Raw genomic sequence first — 23,465 nt, forward strand, 5'->3', positions numbered from 1 at the left:
CCTTGATTATCTAATATCAAAAATATTTTATACTTTGGATCAAGGCCAGCAGAGTTGCAGTGTTCTCTAGTTTCACACATGAAGTAATCTTCAAACCACTCAAGAAAATGTTTTGTTGTTTTTCCAGTTAATTCTTAGACATACAAAAATCATTTACCTTGGAAATATTTAAGGGTACTCAACTTGAATATGTCCTGGGTATGGCTTTAAACAACATCTAGTGGTGGCACCCTGGTTCAAGAGCTCCAGGGTTTTGCATTGTGTGGAACCACCTGTTAACCACTTTTGTTTCCTGAGTAATAGCACTTATCAGGGCCCCAGCTTTGAGTTAATTAGCATGTTATAGAATTGTCTCCAAAACAACAACACACCTCAGGAAGATGATGCCCTTCACCTCTTGAGCTGCTTATCTAAAAGAAAGCATTTCCATACAAATCCTGCATTCTGATAACTTCTGGGTTCGTGGCATGTGTTTGAAATAGCAGATGTTTGAAAAACGAGAGAGTAGGACTGGCTCTGCACAAACCACACTCACTATAATAATAAATCTCTGCTGCTTTGTGAGGCAATTTATAGAGCGTTTAAGGAAAGGTTAAGGGAGTAAACCCCTAAAGAACATTCAAGGAAGACTGACCCAAAGGTAGATTTGTATGGTCATACTTAACCAATATCTGGCATTCCCTCAGGTTCCAAGGATGCTGCAGATATATTGACTTATCATTACTTCATAGCATCTACATGAGTGGAGAGGCTGTAAATGTACTTGGGGCTAGGCATTTGCTTCTGGAAACAGTTGAGATTTAGTTAGTCTCCACACTACCATCAATCAGCAATAAAATAGACCAACCACTGAACTTTAAAGTATATTTCTTTCACAACAATGCTTTTGTTTACAATTTGTCTCCAACATTCAATAGAACTACAATGCATTTAAAAATATTTTTAGACTATTAATCTCTATTTTTAGAAACAAAATGTGTTAAATATTTACAGCTAAACAATATTTCAATTGGTTAACCTTTGATTGTCATTAAGTTAGTTCAAAGCTTCAAACTAGATTTGAATTAGGAAACTTAATTTCTAAACAGAGTCTAATTAAAATATTATGTACTTGAACATCCATCAGTAGCTTAAGAGTTAAGAGTGTTATAAATCCTAGTTTAGAAGTACAATTCTCCCATTTAAATCCCATCTAGATTAGGACACCTAATAAGGATTAGAGATCAAACCCATCGAAATGATGTGTAGATGTAAATATCAAACAATACCTTTTCTTAATAGAGGAGGTTATTAGTTCAAAAATTAAAACTTAAGTAGCAAATTATCCTATTGAGACATAAAAAGCATGGTAAGAAGGCAGTAACCTGACACAATTATTAGCATACCAGGCAAACTGCTTAGTGGCATTTCATGCATCTTTACATTCTGAGTTCAAATTCCACCAAGGTCGATTTTGCCTTTCATCATTTTGGGGTTTATAAAATAGGTGCCATTTGAGCACTAGGGTCAGTGTAATAGACTTAACCCTCCCTCAATATTGCTAGCTTTGTGCCAAAATTTGAAACCACTATTTCACCACAGAAGACAGGAAACAAATAAAATTATTTGTATGATGGTGATGCTCATCACATGATGCCAAAACAAGGGTACACACACACACGTGTGTGTGTATGTGAGTGTGTATACACAGACATACTAGGTTTCTTTCAGTTTCTATCTACCAAACCCATTCACAGGACTTTAGTCAATCCAGGACTTTACTAAGAAGAACCTTGCCCAGATGTTGTGCACTGGAACTGAACCCAAAACTATATGATTGGGAAGCAAGTGTCTCAACAACCAAGCAGCACCTATGTCTATGAATATGATATTTTTGTTTTTTTAGTAACCAGGATCTGAAACAGATGATGGGACCAGACATTCAACAAAATTTTGGCACATCTTTTAATGAACATTTAATGTGTATAGTTCTGGGTTCAGTCCCACTGCATCGGAACTTGGGTGAGTGTCTTCTACTATAGCCACAGGCCAACCCAAGCCTTATGAGTAGATTTAGTAAATAGAAACTGAAAGAAGACCATCATATATATATCATCATCATCATCGTTTAACGTCCGTTTTCCATGCTAGCATGGGTTGGACGGTACAACTGGGGTCTGGGAAGCCAGAAGGCTGCGCCAGGGCCAGTCTGATCTGGCAGTGTTTCTACAGCTGAATGCCCTTATATATAAATTTGTGTGTGTGTTTTTGTATCTGTGTTTGTCCCCTACCTCCTGCTTGGTAACCAGTATTGATGTGTTAACTCCCCTGTGACTTGGTGCTTCAGCAAGGACATCAATAGAATAAGTACCAGGCTTTAAAAAAACATAAAAAATAAATACTAGGGTTAATTCATTCAACTAAAAATTCTTCAAAATACTGCCCCAGCATGACCACAATTCAATGACTGAAACAACTAAAAGATAAAAGATAAAGGATTAAAGATAAAAGATTGAGAACATTGTGAGTATGTTTGTCTTTCTGTCTGCTTAGTCTTCTATTTTTATTCTTTAGATTTGTGCAAAAAAAAAAAAATTCATAAAAAGAAACAAGGTTTCCTCATAGAAATACATTCTGAACTTGAAAGAAAGCTTACACATTTTAACCTTTTCCACAAACTTAAATGAGCATGCACTTATATACACATAAATAAAGAAAACTTTCATGACTCAAATGAGTTCTTGTAGAAAGTATTTGGTAATATAAACCAGAGGCCAGCAAACTATGACCTGTGGGTCAAATCTAACCTGCCAATTTTATTGGCATCAAAAACAAATTTTCTTTCTTTATCTGTCTTTGGTTACAGAATAACAAACTTCAGTATCGAAAAATAGAGAAATAGTTTCGTTTTTGTAGTGGCCTCAAATAAATCAATGTTTTATATCAATAGAAATAAAAATAGGAATAGCATGGCTGTGTGGTTAAGAAGTTTGCATCCAACCACATGATTTCGGGTTCAGTCCTAATGCATGGCACCTTGGGTAAGTAAAGTGTCTGCTGCTATAGCTACAGACTGACCCAAACCTTCCGAGTGAATTTGATAGACAAAAACTGAAAGAAACCCATTATATATATATATATATATATATTATATATATATATATATATATAAAAGCAGTTATAGAGATAAGTAAATTAGACACCTCAAATATATTAAATACTAGACCTACCTGTGACCCATGGGTCACCAATAGTTCAAGGTACCTGAAAAACTGTGCAGCCTGGGAATCTGTGGTCCGATTTATGTAAAAACTTCTATTATTCTGTGTTTATTCACATTTCAATGGTACCTTACTTTCAAAGCATTTCCTACAATATACGCCAGTTTAGCTATTTATAAGGGTACCCCAAAAAACTGTGTATCTCAGTAACCTGTGGTCCAATTTATGCAAAATTTGTTTTGTTCTATTTATATTCACATGAGCATCTGATTCATTACATCTCCTACTTTTATCTCTTTCCCTCTGTTTCACTAGATGCTCAGCTCTCAGAGTGTCTGATTCCTGATCTCTCCTGCTTCTGTCTCTTTCCCTCTGTTCTACCAGATGCTCATCCCTTGCTTTATCAGTCTCATCAATCCTTCTATTCCCATGCCTGTCCCGATCTTGGGTAAATGTTTTGTAAAGGACCCGTTCTTACTTTGGTGTGAAATAATTTTTTCCACAGGTCTTTTTTGAGTGCATTCAATGTATCTCACCTCCAAACCCACCGCAAGCCACATTCTTCCAGAAAAGAAAGTGGGGAAGGGTTGTGGGGACCTCAGAGTTTCCCATCAATGGAGTGTTGTTCCATGAATTTTTTTCTTTTCCAGGTTATTTTGCATGCTTTCAATGAATGTGACATTGATATCACATATAAACGATTCTTTTCCCCAGCAAAGGAAAGATTTGGCTGCTATTTCTTGCACACCCTGCTACCACATAACAGCTATTTCGAGTCCTTTATTGCAAATAGCTATTATGTAGTAGCAGGGTGTGTTAGAAATAGCAGCCTAATCTTTGGAGGTGAGACACATTGAATGCATTCAGAAAAAAAAACCTATAGAAAAACATCATTTCAGACCAAAGTTACAAATGGGTCTTTTACGAAATATCTACCATATTTTAAAAGTTATTTTCACTTTAAAATATTTCTTAAATATACCGAAAAAAAATTTTGCAATCGTATTCACTTGAAAATAATTTTAAAAAACATTAAAATATTGTTTTTTAAAGAAAGCTAAAATATAAATACTTACTGTACAAACAACTTACATTTTGGAAATCACATTCAGTTAAAAATATTTTACAAATGATTAAAATATTGTGTTTAACAAAGTGAAGATAGAAACATTTACTGTGAAAAGTAGCTCATATTTTTTCATTGGCAACTTAGTCCCTAATGTGCCTAATTGAAAGTTAGAGTTTCTTCCTTTTCAGGGTTAAGTTATTATCATAGTATTTTCCCATTATGCATTGTTTTGAGTATTTATATCCCAAAACCCCTAATATCTCAAGAACCACTTGTCTGATTTACGAGAAACTTGTTTTATTCCATTTGTAGTATTCATGGCATTTTCTCATTATGCACCAGTTTGGCTGTATAACACTGCAAGCAAACAAGAATGAAGTTAATTTTTAATGTATTATAGATACCAAGTACATCAAATACAAAATATGTACATATGTATACATGCAAAATGAGAGAAAGGAAAAGGTGGAAATTTTGAGATGAATGTTAATGATATAATATAATATAATGAAATTATTGTATACAGTGCTTAGGTGCACCACAACTTGTCAGACAGTGCATATAAAGCATATGCAGCAATGTACAAATGTCTGGAAAGTGAACAATGCATGAGTCAGATACATGCTTGTGTGTGTATGGAGGGGAGAAAATCAGGTGTAGTGTTGGCGAATCTCAGGAAGCATGGAAGTTTTGAAGGATGCAGTGCTCCGACAACTAACATCTGATGCCAGCAGTTTGTTCCATGCTTCAGCAACTCTCAGCGTGAAAAAATGTTTCCTAAAGTCATGGGAGCTGTGCTGTTTTCTGACTTTGTAAATATGTCCACGGGTGTTAGATGGGTGGAGTTTGAAAAGGTGCTCAGAGTTATTGTTTGTACGATGGTTGATAATTTTATGGGTGTCTGCCAAGTCAGCTGCCACATGTCGGAGTTTCAATGTGTCCATGCCCAGGGAAGTAAGGCGTTCAGAATATGGCAAATGCCTGATGGAGGGTATTCTTTTGGTTGCACGTCGCTGAACGGCTTCCAGACGATTGATATCCTGGGCATGATAGGGGTTCCAGACCGGTGATGCAAATTCCAGGTGAGGTCTTACCATAGCTATATAAAGCCGCAGATAGATAGTCGGAGAGCGGCTCACAAAGGATTTGGTGAGTGATGTCAAGACACCCTCAGCCTTCTTGACAATTTTAGCGATGTGTTTTGTCCAACGCAAATCACTGTCGACAATAACACCCAGATCACGTTCAATTGAGGACTTTTTGAGACTAGTGTTGTGGAGGGAGTAGGTGGACGTGGGGTTTCTCCTCCCAAAATGCATAGTGGTACATTTGTCCACAGCCAGCTTGAGTTGCCAGTCCATGATCCACTGCTGCATTGTGTCCAGGTCTGCTTGCAATAGAGATCTATAGTGTACCGAGTCTGACCTCTTTATTTCGAGGTACAGCTTGATGTACATATTTCAGCACTATGGCATTCTTTAAGTTAGCATCTATGTCATTAACATATGCAACAAATAAAAGGGGGCCAAGAACAGATCCCTGTGGTACACCAGATGTCATCTCATAGGGTGAAGGGTGCTGTCCTTGAACTGTGACAACCTCTTTTCGGCCGAAAATAAAGGACTTCAACCAGTTATAGAGTTCGTCTCTTACACCCAATGCAGAGAGCTTCACCATAAGTCTTTTGTGTGGCACAGAGTTAAAAGCCTTAGCAAAGTCCAGGTAAACAACATCCACCCAGGATCCACGATCAGTGATTTGGGTAACGTCCTCAAGAAACTCGATGAGTTGATTATAGCAGCTGGAGTTAGGAATAAATCCAAATTGTGACAGCTGGATGAGGCTGTGAGACTTCCAGAAGTTCCAGAGGGTTTCTCTGATACAGGATTCCATCAGTTTGGCGATACAGCTAGTAAGACTAACGGGGCGATAGTTGACAGGCGATGTGCGGTCGCCTTTTTTGAACAGAGGGATAACACTGGCAGTTTTCCACTGTTCTGGAGTAACACCATTGTCAAGACAGAATTGGAAGAATAGAGAAAGTTGGTTTAGAAGAAAGTACCCACCACGTTTGAGAAGTAGGTATGTAACACCATCGAGACCAGGAGAGGCATAGTTGCGTTTATTCTTAAGGTGGCGTTGTAGCATTGCTGGTGTAAATTGCCTAGTAGATATAAAGTCCGATGTCAGTGGTGGTGAAGATGGAACATTTTGGTCTTCGACAGTAAAGATGCCGGCATAGCATCCAGCAATGATTTCTGCACATTCTTCGGGATTGCCAGTAATTTGTCCTGTGTGGGGATTGCGAAGGGGACCAACTGGAGAGTGGGGTCTTTGCTTTGAGTGCACATACTTCCAGAACACTTTGCTGTCAGGGTTAGTTGCAATGCGTTGTTCAAATTCAAGCACTGCCTTTTTTGTCACCTGCTTGAGGTGGTTGGCTGATCTATTGCGCTTTTTCCTGTTGCCTTCTGATTTGTGCAATTTGTATTCCTGTTCAGCATTACAGCATTCTTTTCTGGCAAGTCGGACTGCTGCAGTCTTCCAAATTGCACTATTGGGTGTTTTTTTATGCTTGCATGGTACTGATGCTGCACATGCTGCCTGCTGAATTTATATGTATAAATATATATATTTATATAAGTAGGTCTAATTTGCAAAGAGTTCAAATGACAGAGAAATTTTAAAAGACAAAAGAATTATATATATATATATTATATATATATATATATATATATACACACACACATATATACACATATGTGTGTCTGTGTGTGCCTACTTGTCTAGACGTCACTTAATACTAGTGAGTGTTACTGTCATACAATGCAAGTGGTGCCATTTGTTTCCAGTTTTCTATGAAAACAAGTCCAGTCATGGGAAAACAATATCATGCTTTAGAACAAGTGTAGGACTGATGACAGGAAGGGCATTTGACTGTAGAAAATCTGCTGCAAGGAAATTCCATCGGACTGATCCAAGCATGGAAATCCATCCACCCAGATCAGATGACTGACTCACTCAGACCAATGCATCTCTTCCATGCCAGACGTCCCTATCAAGTAATAAAGCATGAACATTTGGCTTGGACTTTGGTCTTTCACAAGCTAAAATATCTTAGCTGCACATACCATGACTACACATGATAGTAGTAATTCACTAACTGAACTGGTTGACCTTGACCACTGATAGTTTGTTCTGTTCTACTCAGTATCTATTAATATTGGGTTCGAGTTTTGGCACAAGGCCTCAGGGAAGGGGCTAAGTCAGTTACATCAGCCCCAGTATTCAAGTGGTATTTATCAGCCTCAAAAGGATGAAAGGCAAAGTTGACCTCAGCAGAATTTGAATTCAGAACATAAAGACAGATAAAATGATGATGATGATATATATATATATATATATATGTATATATATATATATATATATATATATATATATATATATATATAGGGTGGTCTGAAAGTCTTGTCACTCCCGACTGAAAAGTAATAAGAACAATAGAGGACTAATATAATATCAAACACATGTACTGGTTTTGACACTGACACTGTCATACATCGAGAAGGTTTGTATGAACACCATCATTTTTGTGGCACAAAACAATGTGGCACCATGTCCTGTGTGATATTCTATGAAGCTGTGCTTTGTTGATTGGTGCAAAGGCTGCCGAAACAGCGTCCTTCAACTGTTGGATATTCTGGTATCGCTCTTGTGAAGCCCTCTCCTTGATAATAAAAAATTGAAACAATATTTACAGGTGGTGACAAGACTTTCGGACCACCCTGTGTGTGTGTGTGTCTTTCAGTTTGTGTTTGTCCACCACCACTGCTTGACAAGCAGTGTTTGCCTAACCACTAAGTTATGGGAATGTAAGCAGAGACCAAGCTTTAAAAAAATACTGAAATTGATTTGTTTAGCTAAAAACTCTACAAGGTAGTGCTCCAGCAAGGCCACAGCCTAATGACTGAAATAAGTAAAGGATAAGCCACAACATACGTAGATTGGTCCCCTACACTTGTGAGGCCACTGGTTAACTGCTCTGTGTGCCCTTGCCCTAAGATGATACTGTGAATACCTCAACAAGCCATTGAAAATGTTACTTAAAACAATCTTATAATTCATTATTACAATTACAATAAATAGACCCAATACTAAAATTGCTGACAAAAATTTGTAATCAACATCATTTTAATGTCCAATTGTGGAACATAGTAACGATTACTAAAAGAAAAGGCAACAGATCAAAGGTAAAAATATTTTCCTTCCTGTACCAGATCCAGGAAATAGTGAATATAAAAATTAATCTCTAAAGGATTATTTCTTGAAATAACCCTAGTCATGTTAGAAATAGCTAGTCCTTTAATAATAGGATACGTACAATCTGAAAATTCCAGTGACTCAACAAAAGGTTACCAAATAGTGTCTTAACTGGGAAGGGAAGTAACTCTAAATTGAGACAATTTGCTCTTCAGCTGTTCCAAACATGAGTATCTGCAGATGTAAAAAACACACACACACACGTGATCACTATATATATATATATTATATATATATATATACACACACACAGTAATAAACACATTTCCTTATTTAAAACTAGTTCTGGGAAAACTTTCATCAAATTTTATCAGGAAATTTTGAAATTAAATAATTCAAGTACACTTCAGAAGTGGTGATTTTTGTTTCTTCTCATTCTATTCTGGTGACCACATAATGCCTCTTGAGAAGATAATATCTATGAGACATTCTGTAAGTCAGCAACAGGGTGGTTGATATCTTCAGATTTCATTTTGCACAGCCTACATTTGTTGTCTATCAATGTTTTCTGCCTTTCATGTACTAAATACTTTGTAGGGATCTCTTGCTCTTGAAATGCATAGAGACAGCCTTCAAAACGGGATGTCATAAAATTGATATTCCATGTCAAGCTTTTGATGTAATTTAATTCCCTTTATGGTTTGGGTATTTCATGCCAAGTACTACCTTCTCTACCACCGATATTGCTTCAGTATCACAATATCTGGTTCATACGCTATCACTACAGATTAAAGACCAACAGCCACCACCCTTGTTGGGGAAGTATAGCCTGTCTACATTACTACTGATGTTGAACTTTCCAGTGAGACTGAGCAGCTTGCAAATTCATGTTTATCTCACTGGGCCTTCACAGTGACTAGTTTAGAGGACCAAATGGGGGTGATATTACAAAGGTGATGTAGGTAATATGCTTATTGTAAGATGAGAGTTCAGACGATCATATTCTTTTAACTCTCTTGAGATATTCATTCCTTACACTCTCGTTATAGCTGACATTCTTATCCTGTCCAAGATACTTGTATATCATATACACATACATATGCAGAGATGTACATGTGTGTATATATACATATACAATTGTACATTTCTAAATATGTACATGTGATATGTATACACACACATATATGGCTTTACATCTGTTTTTCATTATACCTACGGCTCTGTGTTTTTCCATGCTAGTGTACATTATTGAAGCATTGTTTTACAATAGAATGGCCTTAAAGTTGCTAAGTCTTTCCAATTTTTAAAAAAGGCATTGTTTATTACGTGTCTTAGAAAGCACAAAGCACACAGATAACACTGAAACAATTTTCTTTTTACTTTGGTCAGTATTATTTCCTATTTGCTTCTATCTAGAAATCAAAGGAAATGACTACTATTCCTTTCAAACTTTGCTTTTGTCACCTGAACATTAATGTTTTGAAACTCACCTATTTTCCATTACATTTCAGTATTGAGTTACTGGAGCAGAAATATCATTATAGCAAATATTCTGCTCAATATCACAGATTTGCTTGTCAGTTGTTTGTCCTTAACCACTTGAACATGTCCCTTAATGGATACCAATGTGTACATCTCTAATCATGAACAGGAGTAGTTGAGGAGTATCATAGCCATGTGTTCAGAGAGAGATTCTTTGGAGTTTGAATAAATATTATAAGAAAAGCAAAATTAGAAGGAAATATTAGCCATTTTTCACACTTTCTAGGGTTGTGTAATTTATAAACAGAAATGCTAACAAAATTCTCGGATAGTTTTTCATGTGTAAGAGGTTGGCTATAATCATATATCATGTTTTCTCAACAGAATTTGAAATAAAGTAGAGGGATATTTACAAGTGGAAGTTCAAAAGTTTAACCATTTTGTTACCATATTTCTTTTGAAATGAGCTGCCTTTGCTTCAGTCACTTTTGAAAACGATGAAGAATTTAGTAAAATAACTTTTTCATTATTAACCCTTTAGCATTCATATTTCTTAATCAAATGTATTGTTTATTTATTCACGTTGTTTTGAATTAACCATGCATTATCTTGCAGCTTCAAGATTTCATTGTGTTAGTATATTTTTAGAATGACATTGTAGGGTAGGTGAGAGAGGTTGGATCTGGTTGGTTTTAACATAAAACACATAGAATACAGCAGTCTGAACATAAATCATGTAGAAATATTCTCGGGTTTTTTGTTAAAACTGACCAGATATAGTGAGATCAAATACTAAAATATAGCTACTGTTTGGAACCAAAATTAAGACAAAATTTTGAAGGAAGGTTTTAAGTTGAGATCACCTTAAAAGAGGAAGTTTGTATCATAGAACCAAGAGTAATCTTAGGTGGGTTGGTATCAAAAGGGTTAAGAATTCTTGAACTGAAAAAAAAAAAGCTAAAAGGTCCAAAGAAAAATGCAGATATAAATTTAAGACACATGTGACTTTGTCAAATACTGCCAACAACACATTTGTATAAATATCAACAATTTTAATACTCAACCAATTTGGTCCATGTAATCATCATCATGTAGAATATAAATATCTATTTATATACCCACCTCCTTTCCCTGTGTTGATAGTTTCAAATAAAATTTAGATGAATAAATTATACATATTTGATAATCATATTAATATTTAAGCATACTTGTTTTACTTTAAATTCTTGTCTTTAATACCCTTTCCAACATTTTAATTTCATTTCATTTCATTTTTCTCAAACTATTTTGTTTTCTTTCTTTTTTTCTCCCTTTTGCAACTCAGCTTCCTTCATTTTCAAGCCATTACTATCATCATTATCATTATCAGAGTAGAAGCTCCAAAGGCTGCTAGATTTTAACTCCTGACTGAAATCATTCCATTGCATTTATTTTACTAATGCCATTGAAAAAGGCATGAACAAAACAAATACTCCGTCCAGTGAGAGAGAAATATCATTTAATGTACACAGTCGAATATCAAACAATCTATAAAAACTGGAATTGTTACATTTGATTTCAGGATCTCTAGTAATAGTTAATAATTTTAGCTTTTATCTTTTACCTGTTTCAGTCATTTGGCTGTGACCATGCTGGGGCACAACCTTGAAGAACTTCAAGTTGAATGTATCAATCCTAATACTGATTTTTGAAAAGCCTGATATCGGTCTCTTTTTTTTTATCAAACTGCTAAGTTACAGGGATGTAGACACATCAAGCAGTGGTGAGGGACAAATATAGACACAAAGACACAGACATACAACGGGCTTTCTTTCAGTTTCTGTCTACAAAATCCTCTCACAAGGTACCATGCAGTGAGACTGAACCTAGAACCATGTGGTGGGGAAACAAGCTTCTTCCCACACAGCCACACCTTTTCACGATAACTATAATAATGAGTTCTCAGGATGGTGCACACACTAGTCATATTGGCCAGACATATGTCAAGGAGACATAATCCAATAAAGTGGTACTTGTTTTATCAACTATTGGGAGTGGAGGGTAAAGTTGACCCAATTACATAATAATAATAATTCTTTCTACAATAGGCACACAGAAACAGGGATAGTCAATTACATTGACCCAATGCTCAACTGATACTTTATCAACCCTGATAGGATGAAAGGCAAAGTCAACCTCAGCAGAATTTGAACTCAGAATGTAAATGCCACTAATCATTTTGTCCCGTGTGCTAATAATCATGCACCTTGCTGCCTTAATAATAATAATAATAATAAGTAGTAGTAGTAGCAGCAGCAGTAGTGAATTCAAATTTTTGTAGTACAAAGCAATTTTAGGGGAAGGGTAAGTTGATTGCATTGGCTCTAGTAGTTGACTGGTACTTAACTTTTTTTTAAACCTCTCCACCTCCCAGAGGATGAACGACAAAGTCAACCTCAATGGAATTTGAACTCAGAATGTACAGAGTCGAAAGAATTGCTGCAAAGCATTTTATCTGACAAGCTAACAATTCTACCAGAAGTTTTGGCACAAGGCCAGCAGTTTTAGGGGCTGGAGTAATCACATCAACTTCAATGCTCAACTAGTACTTATTTTATCAACCTTGAAAGGCTGAAAGGTAAAGTCAAATTTAGCAAAATTTGAACTCAGAAAGTAATGAGTCAAAAAAGTTCGAAGGACCTGTCAAGGTCAGTTTTGCATTTCAGTCTTTCAAGGTCAATAAATAAAACATACTCTATTCCTGGTACTTCAATGTTGTAAACCATACATCTTGTTGGACTTATAATTTCAAAATTAGCCCTAATTAAAGCCAATAGGTCATTGTTGATAAAATAAAATACCAGCCAAGTACTGGAAACAGTGATTTGAAAAAAATTCCCAGCATTTCATCCGTCTTTACTGAGTTCAAATTCCACCAAGGTCACCTTTGTCTTTCATCCTTTCAGGGTCAATAAAATAAGTACCAGTGGAACACTGGAGCCAATATAATTGACTAGTCCCCTTCCCACAAATTTCAGGCCTAGTGCCTTTAGCAGAAAGGATTATTATCATTGTTGTTGATGATGATGATGATGATGATGATTTCTATTCTGTCCTAAAAATAAGTTTCGTGCGCCAAGTCAAAATGAATCAATAATTTCTTATAATAGTAATGTTTTCTTTTATAACTAAGAAAAGGGAATATAATCTCTTGAATGATTATAGTATTTATTTTACCAATTCCAAAACGATAAAAGACAAAACCAACTCCAGTGAGATATCATGGCAGAAACTTAATACATTTATCCTCATTTATAACAGAGGTTGGTTTCAAAAAAGACACTGTGCACTGTGATAAATGAATCAGTGTTAAATTAATTATCTGCACATACTTTGTAAATGGAACAAATGGTAGATTAATTGATACCAAATTTGCACCCCACAGCAATGATACTTTCACCATCAAGTATACTCATCATCATTTCTACCTTTTGCTGCAGTTATCTGTTTTCTACAGAAATTATAGCCAGCACTGATTTGTTATAACATTTCATATCTGAATAAGTCTAATGTAAACAACAATGTAATCAAAGATGGGAAAATATGGTGTTCCAACAAGTAATTAACACTTGTCTTGTGTCATTTGTTAAGACCCAGTGCCTTCACACGTTTTCTATTCACTGGTCCCATGTTGATGGGTATGAGTGCATAAATCCATATAAAAAAAATACGCAGCCTCACAACATGGTTATGTAAGCACAAACATTAGTCAGTGCATTGTGAGCAACTGAGCACTGTGGGTGATAGCTGGGGCATGTTTTTGTGATACAGACAGAATCTTCGACTGATCGCCAACTCATGCCATCACTGATCAATCCATGATAAGCATATACTTGGTTCACAATTGGGCGTAGCATGTTATCCCACACCAGTGATGAATGACTCAATGGTGTATGAAGCTACATGCACTTGAGAATATAAAATCAACTAACTTGCCAGCTACATAAAGTCTGCAGCTGCTACTGCTGCTTTGTCGTCATCATTTAATGTCTGTTTTCCATGCTGGCATGGGTTGGATGGCTTGGCAGGAATTGGCAAGGTCAAAGGCCACACCAGGTTCTAGTCTGTTTAGGCTTGGTTTCTAAGGCTGGGAGCCCTTCCTGATGCCAGCCACTCTACAGAGTGTACTGGGTACATTTTCTCTAACACCAGTACCCACACCAATGCTTTTTACATGGCACCTTGGTTTTAGGATTTCAATTCTGTTGCGGTGGGCTGGTCTTCTTGAGTACACATTTTATAACTTATAAGGAACAAGACAAGACCACAAATTTGAAAAGAGGGGTAAAGTATATAATATTCACCTCAATATTTGATATATGGCCTAGGGGTTAGAGTGTTGCACTCACAATCTAAGATCATGGTTTTGCTTCCTGGACCAGTGGTGTGTTTCATTCTTGAACCAAGCACTTCATTTTGCATTGCTCCAGTCCACTCATCTGTAAATGAGTCCCGGTAGTAGCTGTTTAGTAAATTCTGCAACAGAATGGCATCCAATTTGGAGGTAGGGAGTAATATGCCATGGAAGCTGGATTAAGCTCCAACCTTACAAGTCCTAATATTCATGACAGACCTAAATACTTGACTGGTACTTTAGTCTATTAGCCTCGGTGGGATTTGTACTTGAAGCATAAAGAGCAATAACTAAACACTGCAAAGATGTGTTGTCTCACATTTTAACAATTGTACTGCCTAATGGTAATGGTTTCAGATTTTAGTACAATGCCAGCAATCTCGGCGGAGTGAGTAATTTGATTATGTTGACCTCAGTGTTCAACTGGGACATAATTTATCAATCACAAAAGGATGAAAGGCAAAGTCAAGCTCAGCAGAATTCAAACTTAGAATGTAAGTATAGATAAAATGCTGCTAAGCATTTTGCCTGGCATGCTTGCGATTCTGCTAGTTCACTGCCTTCACTACCCCAAAATAATTTTAAAAATGGTTTTTAATTTAAACACAAGGCCAACCATTTTGAGGGGGAGGAGGTTGCTCGATACCACTGACTCCACTATTTGACTGTTATCTTATTTTATAAACCCCCCACCCCCAATGGAATGAAAGGCAAAGTTAGCCTTGGTGGGACTTGAACTCATAACATAAAGAGCCAAAAGAAATGCCACAAGGCATTTTTCCAGAGCTAATTTACCATTTTTATGATAGTACTTTTATCAAAAAACATTCTTCAAGGTGGTGCCCCAGCATGGCTGCAATCTAATGACTGAAACAAGTAAAAGATAAAAGATAGCTACAAGTGCCCTGAAGCAAAAATAAACAAGACATGGGAAATTATAAAAAAGTACTAATAATAATCTGTGCACTGAATATCACAAAGAATATGAATATAAACGAAACTATACCAGGGTTTTATGACTTTACACAGAATCAAAAACAAAAAACAAAAAAAAAAAAACTGCTATTTCGAATCCACATTCTACAAAAGATGCTTTCAACCAAGTCCAGTAGTCCAACTTACACAGACTAAACTCACAATAACACAAATCATACCACAGATATTTTACATAAACAGCTCTCGATATATTCTACACAACCATTACCCAACACTATAAAATAACTCACTTAACACATACATTTCCCAATAACCAACATGTCTCACAACACATTCTACAAAACCAACAATAACATCAGAAACAACAATAAAACACCAGCATACACCCCAAAAGATATTTCAGCACACACTTTAGGAAGACTGATGTACATTGGTGATGCAGTAGAAGATTGCATATAAATGTACGATTTTAACAGATATCTGTTAAAACCTGTTGAAAGGAAATACGAACTATTAAAGATACGCAACAATAGTTTCTAGATTTAGGCTCAAGGCCAACAATTTTGAGGGGAAGGCATTAAATGATACCATAAACCCTAGTACTTGACTGGTGCTGTGTTTTATCAATCCCAAAAAGATGAATAGCAAAATTAACCTCAGCGAGATTTGAACTTAGAATGTAAAGAACCAAAAGAAGTACTGCAAAGCATTTTACCCAACACATTTAACAATTCTGCCAGTTCACCAGATAATAATAATAATAAAAATAATAATAATCCTTTCTACTATAGGCAAAAGGGACTGAAATTTGGGGAAGAGGGACAGTCAATTACATTGACCCCAGTGTTTCACCAGTACTTAATTTATCGACTCTGAAAGGATGAAAGGCAAAGTTGACCTTGGCAGAATTTAAACTCAGAACATGAAGACATATGAAATACTGCTAAGCATTTCGTCCAGCATGCTAACGATTCTGCCAGCACACCGCCTTAATAATAATAATAATTATGATGGTTTCAAATTTTGGTACAAGGCCAGCAATGTCGAGGAGTGGGGAGTAAGTCGATTACATCGATCCTAGTGTTCAACTGGTACTTATTTTATCGACCCTGAAAGGATGGAAGGCAAAGTCAACTTCAGGGAATTTCAACTCAGAATGTAAAGACGGGTGAAATGTCACCAGCGTGTTAATGATTCTGCTAGCTCACCACCTTAATGATAATAATAATAAGAAGAATAATCAGAATAATCAGGAAGGTATTAGATAGCATGGTACTGTAGGCTGCAGGTAGCAAGCCCACTATTTATGTAAGACTCCAGGAGCTCCAACAAAGCTTATGATAAAGAGAAATAATAATAATAATTTCTTTCTAATCTTAGCATAAGGCTGATAATTTTAAGGGGGTGGGGAGAGCTGATTACATTGAACCCCCCCGTACTTGACTGGTACTTATTTTATCAATTCTGAAAGGTTGAAAGGCAAAGTTAACCTTAGTGGGATTTGAACTCAGTACATAATGCACTGGAAAGAAATGCTGCTAGGCATTTTGTCCAATGTGCTACATTACCATCATCATTTTCAATAGCCAATTTGCAACGTGTTGTTAGTTTCATAGTTATCTTCAGTAACTTTTTAAAAATACTTTTTATCACATAAAAATGTCCCGAGGTTATCAAACAAATGTATCAAGGAACTAAACCACAAAAGAGAAACAAAAAAAAAAAACAATTTTAAAAATATTTGTGGTAAGAGAGAGAGTTCCAGAGCAGCATTTCATTATTGAACATTTTCCCAGCATAAAAGTTACATATTGTGTCCATACTGCATTTATGTGTGTGTGTAAGAGAGAAAATGAGACAGAAAGAGAGAGAACAAAGCAGAGATATAGTCAGAGAAAGAGAGACTTTATATATATATTATTTCTCCAGAATATATTAATATTGCTTCAAATATAATTTGGAGCAAACCACAAAGAAAAGAAAAACCACAGGTTGCAGTAGAGACATCACTATCACTGCCATTAAAAAGCATCACTTTCTTCTTCTATTCCAGCTTATTTGTGGAAAAAAAAAACAAAAAAAAACATCCATTTTGTAACCCTCATTTTGTTTGTTTTCTTTTATACAAATATTTACAAACACCAGTTGAAACACAACTGAAAAGTGTCAGTTATTTTAATTTGGAAAGTTGGAATTATGGATCTCTGGTTTATATGTCAGCAGAACCACCATTACCCATAGGTGTAATAAGGCCTGAAAAAAATAAAAATAAAATGAAAAATAAATAAGGAGTTTAAGAATATTTTTCAAAACAAAACAAAAATAGGAAAAGAAAATATTTGAAATTGAAAGTCAAAATTAAGATTCTTTTTGCTTTTTATTTTCTACAATTTAGTCCTTTTTTTTTAATTTCGAAGCCATGTGCTACTGGAACTTGTTCAGCTCTTGATCATATCTACCATCACTTTAACCCAGTTTTCTATCTTTGTCTCTTCTGTCTTTGTCATGCAATTCTTTTCTTGCAAATTACCTCTACTCCTCTAAAGTTGATGACTTTAAACGACTGATGCTTACAGCTCCTTAGTACACTAAACTCTCCTTTCTCATTCATCTCGCTTATTTCATAGACCCCATGCTAAACATCGAAACCAATCCTTATTTAACCCTTTAACATTTAAACCAGCTAAATCAGACCCAAATATTCTACCTTGTTTTATGTTCAAACTGGCCAGATCCAGTCCCTCACATGACCTAACAATGTCATTCTAAAAATAAACAATCACATCATCAAAATCTCAAAGCTATCAGATAATACATGATTAATTCAAAAAAATGTGAATAAACATGCATGCATGTTTGTATGTACATACGCATGTTTATATAATTTATGTATGTACATGTGTGTATGTATGCATGCATGTTTGTAGTATATATGTACATATGGGTGTGTGCATATGTATGTATGTACGTACATATGTGCATGTGCATGTCTTTCTGTCTTCTTGCCTTAACATAATGTGATAGCTGTCACTGTCATGCAAGTGGTCTGGTAAAGGGAAAGTATTGACTTACATGGAAACAGGTGAGGGTTAATGACAGAAGGGGCTGTACAAAATATGCTACAACAAAACTCCATCCAACCCATGCAAGCTAGAAAAGTGGACATAAAAATGATGATGATGATGATGATGACATCTCTCAGTAAGTCCCTTACCAGCCATATTTCCAGAAGTCTCTAACAACAATTTTGTAACAATTCAAATTTTATGTTAACCACACTAAACCCTTCTGTATAGGATACATAAAAGACTGTTGGTATAGTTCCAGTTACTCAGAAAAATGGAGTAAAATTCAGAAGAAATCACTTACCATGTAAACTATCACAAATACTCGTGCAATGGGGTATCTGCGTAGAAAAACTCCTAATCTTACACTGGAAGCATGAAAGAAGAAAAAATGTAGAATAGGCATTTGCCAAAATGTTTAACGATAAATCCATTGTATTTTCTTTTCAATTTCATAGCAAATTATAAATAAAATACATAAAAATCTTCCTAAGCATAGAGAGATGGGAGGAATGAAATTATGTGATGCAATATGTACATCTCAAAAACCATGGAGATATATGCCAAGTGCCTAATTAGCAAAACCAGATCATAGAGTTATTGTTTAAACAGATTACAAAGAAAGAAATTCTAAATAACTATATTTATAATTTCTTTCTATATAAATAGCATTCAATATAATGATGTGGCAAGCTGGCAGAATTGTTAACATGCCAAGTGAAATGCTTAGTGGCATTTTGTCTGTCTCTACATTCTGAGTTCAAATTTTGCTAAGGTAGACTTTGCCTCTTGTCCTTTTGGGGTCAATAGAATAAGTCCCAGTTGAATATTAGGGTCAATGTAACTGACTTACCACTTTCCCCCAAAATTGCTGGCCTTGTGCCAAAATTTGAAACCAACATAATGATATTTTATATATGTTTTAAAAATGGTATAGTGTGTAAAAGTGTGTGTGTGTGTATGCATGCATAGATGCACATATTCCTCCCCTCTTCAAAAATAGATAAATTAAGGATGATGTATTTTGCTGAGATTTTAATTCTACAGAATTATAATTCAACGTAATTATCAAGCCACAGTATCTGTGGATAGCATTTACTTCATCAATGTTTAATGACCCACCATATTTTCCTTTTTATCAGAAATATTTTAATGAAACAAAAAAGAAATGGTCAAGTATTGTTTAGTCCTGAATCAGACCTGAAAAGAGCTATGGTCAAAAGCATTCTAGCCATGACCATCCTGCCTATTTAGACATTTTATCTCAGACTACATCATACAATATGGTCTTTCATCACTTGAAGGATGATGGCGTGAGAGAGATTTGGCTACTATTTCAAGCAAATTCAAGGACTACATAAAATTCAATTACTGGCTTGTTAGCATTTTAATGATAGGAATTAAATCTGAATCACCAGGATGAAAGCTAGAAATCATAACTTCTAGACTTCAAGGTAGGAAGGGACAACAACATTTTGAAGAAAAAAAAAAACTTACCTAAATTTATCAATGGTATTTGCAGCTCGCTTCATACGACGCGTCATTTCATGGTCTGTGGCAGCCTCCCTTAAAAACAATGGCAGTCTCTGTCGAACTACAATAAAATGAAAACATGGTCATTATCCATGGAAATGATAACAAAATGTGTAACAGTAATTGGATGAGATAAATCTTTCTCTGGATAAGCTATCAATCAATCAAAAAACAAAAATTTCCCCAGAAGTTCTTATATATTGGGTCAACCCATAAATAATGCAGTTTTTCAACTGCATGACCTAAAAGTCAGAGGGGTAAGGGATAAATTACTTGCACCAACTTACTATAAAAGCAGGTAGTAATTTTACTTTGTCCTTATTCTTAGTGCAAGTTTTAAAGAGTGCAGTTCAATTTTAACAGTTGTTTTTTCAAAGCTATAATGTAAGTGACAAAGGAGCATATTTGGCACATTTTGCTTTATGAGTTCAATAAAGGCAACAACACAATGGAAAGTGTGAGGAATATTAATGAGGATTGGACAATAAATGTAAGCCAGTGTCAATGGTAGCTCCAGAAATTCCTAGCTGGAAACTACAGCCTAGAAGATGAGCCTCATCCTGGAGGATCTGTAGAGCTCGACAAGAACATCCTGCAAAGCCTGGTGGAAAAAATCCCATCATAACTGTTGAGGAACTAGCAGAGAAGCTTGAATTTGGTTATTCAATCATTTGTCAACACCTGCATGCCATCAGAAAAGTCAGCAAATTAGATCAATGGATTCCTCACAAACGTTCTGAGTCTAATCACATGCAGGGAGTGAATGTGTGCTTTTTTTGTGTCACGTCTCATGAATGAACCTGTTTTGGACTGAATAGTGACTGGTGACACGAAATGGGTTCCCTATAAAAATGTCAAGCACTGAAGACAGTGAGTAAGGAAAGAAGAAACATTGGCACCCCAGGATAAAGAAGTCTTCACCCACGTAACGTGTTGTTATCTGTTTGGTGGGATATGAAAGATTTAGTCTACTTTGAACTCAAACCAAATAACAAAGGAGATTTACTATGAGCAGCTTAAGTCAGTGTTAGAAGAAAAATGACCATCTTTGGTTTCAATACAAAAGGTGTTCTTCCAATGGATGCTGCTTGACTGCATACAGCAAGGATGACATTCCAAAGGTTTGGAGCAGTTTGAATGGGAAACAATACCCCACCCACCATATTCGCCAGACATTGCCCCATCTGATTATCATTTATTCTGCAATCATTTGGATGTAAAAAATATGAATTCTGTAGACGAGGTCAGAACAGTAGTGGAGGAGTATTTTCTATCACAGACAAGTGAATTTTGGAAGAGGAGCCTAGCAAGTCTACTAGATAGATGGAAGAGCATTGTAGAAAATGAAGGAGAGTATATTTTAGATTAAAAAGAGAACATCGTTTATTTTAATTTTGAAAAATAAAAGAAGTATAAGAAAACCACATTATTTATGAGATGACCCAATATATTCTAAATAGCGTCCTGCTTTGGGACAACAAAACACCAACAAATGGTATGGTAGTAAGGTCCTACGATGTTACTGATTATCCATATAATTGCAGGATATATATGTATATATATATATCCAACCAACCCAGCAAAATCCTAGAAGATAATGAGCTAGAGATAACTTTATTTCAAATTAGCTAATGATGACTGAAAATATCCCAAGTTGAATCATAGTAAAATTGGACTAACAAAGTCTCGGTCTTGAAACAAAAGGGAATTTTGGTCAAATTTTATCTTATTTCCTTACTTTAATATTTAGTTATGCAAATTCAAAAAGTTTCTTTGATATTCTCATTAAGAAAAGTTATTTCTATCATCTAAGATAAACCAATAGGTATTTTTTGTTGTCTCCAAATCCATGAACAAAATTAAATCATGGTTCAGCTAACTATTAAAGCTCAGTGCTTCTCTCATCACTGCTGTCACTGTGCACTTCTCCTCCATGTTAGCTAATAGGTATGCTGAGTGACTGAGATTTTAAGTCTCCCTGCCTGAAATAAGATATGAAGCAATGATCTTTAGCCAGTAAGCTGTAGGTCTATTGATTTAAATGGTTGTGACTCACAGGAAGAATTTTATTTTAAATACTCACCATCTTCATTTTCATTGACAGATATTCCAGTGGAAGTGGTACGTCCTATAGACATCTGGACATCTTTATATTGTTGCTGTCAAAAAGAAGTAAAGTGGTATTTGAAACACACAATTCAGGGAGGTAAAGGAGGCGAGATGTAATTGAATTTTTAAACCCAGCTGTCAGCATTGAATTTATGTCATCATATAAGTAATTGATACCACTACACTTATCTCAATCAATAGTTTTAATGTCACAGGTCTAACCTTCAAGCTAAGCTATATTTGTTAGCAAAAACAGGCTTCCAATCATTTAATAATATTTAATATACTTGTTCAAATACTGACACCTAAATTTGTACAACTACACAAGGTATGAGTAGAAAACTACAATCTGAAATATACACTCTCTGTATGAATAAATATATATATATATATTATATATATATATATATATATATATATATATATATATAGAGAGAGAGAGAGAGAGAGAGAGAGAAAGAGAGAGAGATTTACATAACCATACACACACAAACTGAGCATAGACTTAAACACATGTATGGAAATATAAAAACACAAATATATTTTCTGGGGTCTTTTCTATCCAAAACACTTAAACTTTATATATTCTCTCTTCTTGAAGACTACAAGTTCCAAAGATGTCACTTTAAATTCTTAAGTAAAGTATCTTATTCTCCTAAGGGACTTTTCTAAAGAAAGTTATACAGATATCTGCCCTGCAATGTTAGTACGAGATGGTATCAAAAAGTTCCTGGACTAGTTATGTAGTGCGCCAAAAGATAGCAGCACATGGTTGCATGCACAGTGAGAGCTAGCAGTAACCTTCATGAAGCAGTGTGCTGAGTGACATCATTGTGCTTACTTCACAAGTTGTGAAATTTGTGTTTTTGTGATCACATGTATGCTGTAGTCTGCGATTTTGTCATGGACAGGAAGTTAGAACAAAGAGCCAATGTGAAATTTAGTTTTAAACTTCAGAAGTCTACTACAGAGACATTAAGCAAGCTTACAGCAATGAGTCAATGGATCGTACACAATGTTTCAAGGGGCATAAGTGCCTCAAAAGTGGAAGAACATCCCTGGAAGACAATAAGCAATCTAGAAGACCTGCCACATGTGTCACCCATGGAAATGTGGAGAAAATTTAGCTTGTGCATGAGGATTGTCAGAAGACAATCAATGACACTGCTGATACTGTTGATTTATTATATGGGTCCATGCAGGCAATCCTAATGTCTGAATTTAACATGCGGCATGGCTCTGCCAAGTTTGTCCCCTGCCTGCTAAGTAATGAACCGAAAGAACAACACATTGAAGTTTGTCAAAATCTCCATCAGCATGCCACTAATGACCCATCCTTCATATCACAGATCACCACTGGTGACGAATTGAGTCCACAGGTACGACCTTGAGACAAAGCAGCAGTTGTCACAAAGGAA

The 23,465-nt window shown here is 35.6% G+C and overlaps 1 protein-coding gene across 2 annotated transcripts in view; it reads right to left on the bottom strand.

The window, feature by feature from the left end:
• Positions 1 to 17,224: 17,224 nt before the first annotated feature.
• The window catches only part of LOC115217311 (golgin subfamily A member 5), a 42,088-nt gene continuing 35,847 nt past the window's right edge, over positions 17,225 to 23,465 (bottom strand). For both annotated transcript variants that reach the window (XM_029786963.1, XM_029786962.2), the window contains exons 12-15: positions 22,022 to 22,097; positions 19,903 to 19,999; positions 18,710 to 18,773; positions 17,225 to 17,593 (exon numbers count right to left, since the gene is read on the bottom strand). In XM_029786963.1, coding sequence (XP_029642823.1) covers positions 17,516 to 17,593; positions 18,710 to 18,773; positions 19,903 to 19,999; positions 22,022 to 22,097 — 315 coding nt within the window. In that variant the 3' untranslated portion in view covers positions 17,225 to 17,515. The remainder of the gene's footprint in view (positions 17,594 to 18,709; positions 18,774 to 19,902; positions 20,000 to 22,021; positions 22,098 to 23,465) is intronic.

The sequence above is a fragment of the Octopus sinensis genome, linkage group LG11 (genome assembly GCF_006345805.1).
Source record: "Octopus sinensis linkage group LG11, ASM634580v1, whole genome shotgun sequence".
Taxonomy (NCBI): Eukaryota; Metazoa; Mollusca; class Cephalopoda; order Octopoda; family Octopodidae; genus Octopus; species Octopus sinensis.